The 1,941-nt window shown below is 45.4% G+C and overlaps 1 protein-coding gene across 1 annotated transcript in view; it reads left to right on the forward strand.

Annotated features, from left to right (window-relative positions):
* Nucleotides 1-1,589, forward strand: part of LOC104523610 (zinc finger protein 652) — a 7,284-nt gene extending 5,695 nt beyond the window's left edge. Inside the window, 2 exon segments of the mRNA XM_010166258.2 lie at nucleotides 467-611; nucleotides 1,075-1,589. Of these exon segments, the coding sequence (XP_010164560.1) occupies nucleotides 467-611; nucleotides 1,075-1,589 (660 nt within the window).
* The last annotated feature ends 352 nt before the right edge of the window (nucleotides 1,590-1,941 follow it).

Consider the following 1,941-nt stretch of genomic DNA (forward strand, 5'->3'; position numbering starts at 1 on the left):
AGAAGTTACTTCATACCAATAAATAATAGCTGGAAAACAGACTGCCTTGCTGAAAAACACTGCTGTAGAGCTGCTCTTGGTTTTGCTGGGTGAGCAGAGTCCTCTAGTGGAGACGTGCCATAGTCCAGCAGAGATCGCTGGCAAAGCTGCAAAACCTCCAAATGACACCTTGAGCCAGCAGAAGCACTTTTGTGTTGGCATAACCGTTCCTCTGCTGGGCTTCTGCCAACAGCTATCAACTAAAGGCTGTGACTGTTCCACACTCTTTGCCAAGGCTCCTGTGCCCGCATGTGTTTTAGTGCAGACCAAGTTCTACTTTTGATAAATAATTTAAATTCTGCAATTGTGTGTGTGTACTAGCTCAGCCATTCTTTATTCCTTCACATAGTACATTTGAGTGCTGTCCCATGACTGCCTTGCTCCCTGATGCCTGAGTATCATGGGTTGCTGTTTTTTTCTGTTGCAGAACTGTGATGAGAGGTTTCAGTACAAGTACCAGCTGCGTTCCCACATGAGCATCCACATCGGGCACAAACAGTTCATGTGCCAGTGGTGTGGCAAAGACTTCAACATGAAACAGTACTTTGATGAGCACATGAAAACACACACTGGTAAGAACTTAGCAAAGAAAAGCACAAGTACTTCCAGGGCAAAAACTTTCATACACGTCTAGTTGTATTCCCTTCCTTGGAATTTGGGATCAAAACTGTTATCCAACCTAGAAAATCAGACAGCAGAGGTTAATACATTACCTTACTGTTTAATCTAACTGTAGTCCTGTGATTCACTGTGGGGAAAAATGAGAGGTTAGGTGTACTTCCTTTTTATTTTGGTCTGAAAAAAACCCCTTGCCCTAAAGCCTTATAAAAGTTTGTCTCCTGCATCTAAATCCAGAGGTGAGAGAGGATTTCATAAAGACTGAGTGAGGACTTGTGTGGAACAGCTGTCTCTTTATTTGCCAAGGGTAGCAGTCACAGTAGCTTTTGTAGGATGCAATTTGTTTGCATAAGTCTGCTGAAGTAAGTATTAGCAGATGTTCTGTGCCTGACTGATTGCTGTATCTGTGCTTGGCAGGAGAGAAGCCCTTTATCTGTGAAATCTGTGGGAAAAGCTTCACCAGCCGCCCAAACATGAAGAGACATCGCAGAACTCACACAGGGGAGAAGCCCTACCCATGTGACGTGTGTGGCCAGCGATTTCGCTTCTCCAACATGCTCAAGGCACACAAGGAGAAGTGCTTCCGTGTTACCAGCCCTGTCAATGTGTCAACTGCTGTCCAGATCCCACTGTCGGCCACTTCTCCTGCCACCACAGTCCCTGCTGTAGTGAACACACCCACCACCCCAACTCCACCTATCAACCTGAACCCAGTGAGCACACTTCCTCCCCGCCCCATTCCTCACCCTTATTCACACCTTCACCTACATCCTCATCCTCACCATCCACATCATCTCCCAGTTCCCCCAGTTCCTCATTTACCCCCTCCTCCAGCTCTTTTTAAGAGTGAGCCTTTAAATCACAGAGGCCAGAGTGAGGACAACTTTCTGCGACACCTGGCAGAAAAGAACAGTTCCGCACAGCACCACTAACATCTTTGCTTCCTGCCAGCTATTTGCCCAGTTTATGCACATGGAAACATGCCCTCGTGGAAGTACAGACGGTTAGTTGGTGAGGATCTTTGTCTTTTTCTTAGCCCCAGCAGATGGTCCTGATTTTTTTTCCCTTGAATCACTTTAACAAACAAGGAAATCCTGTTTTGGATCGGCAGTGCTCGTTTGAACCTGGGAACCAACAGGACTTAAACTCAATTTGCTTGCGTTTTACTGGTGACTTTTATAAATTTCAGATACTGAGACTTGTGGAATTTTATAATTTCATATCAGCTGATGAGGTATGCTTGCTTTTATATCCTGGACTTCTCCTCAAAGAGGAGATAGGCCT

The sequence above is a fragment of the Antrostomus carolinensis genome, unplaced genomic scaffold (assembly GCF_000700745.2).
Source record: "Antrostomus carolinensis isolate BGI_N321 unplaced genomic scaffold, ASM70074v2 scaffold6854, whole genome shotgun sequence".
NCBI classification, from domain to species: domain Eukaryota; kingdom Metazoa; phylum Chordata; class Aves; order Caprimulgiformes; family Caprimulgidae; genus Antrostomus; species Antrostomus carolinensis.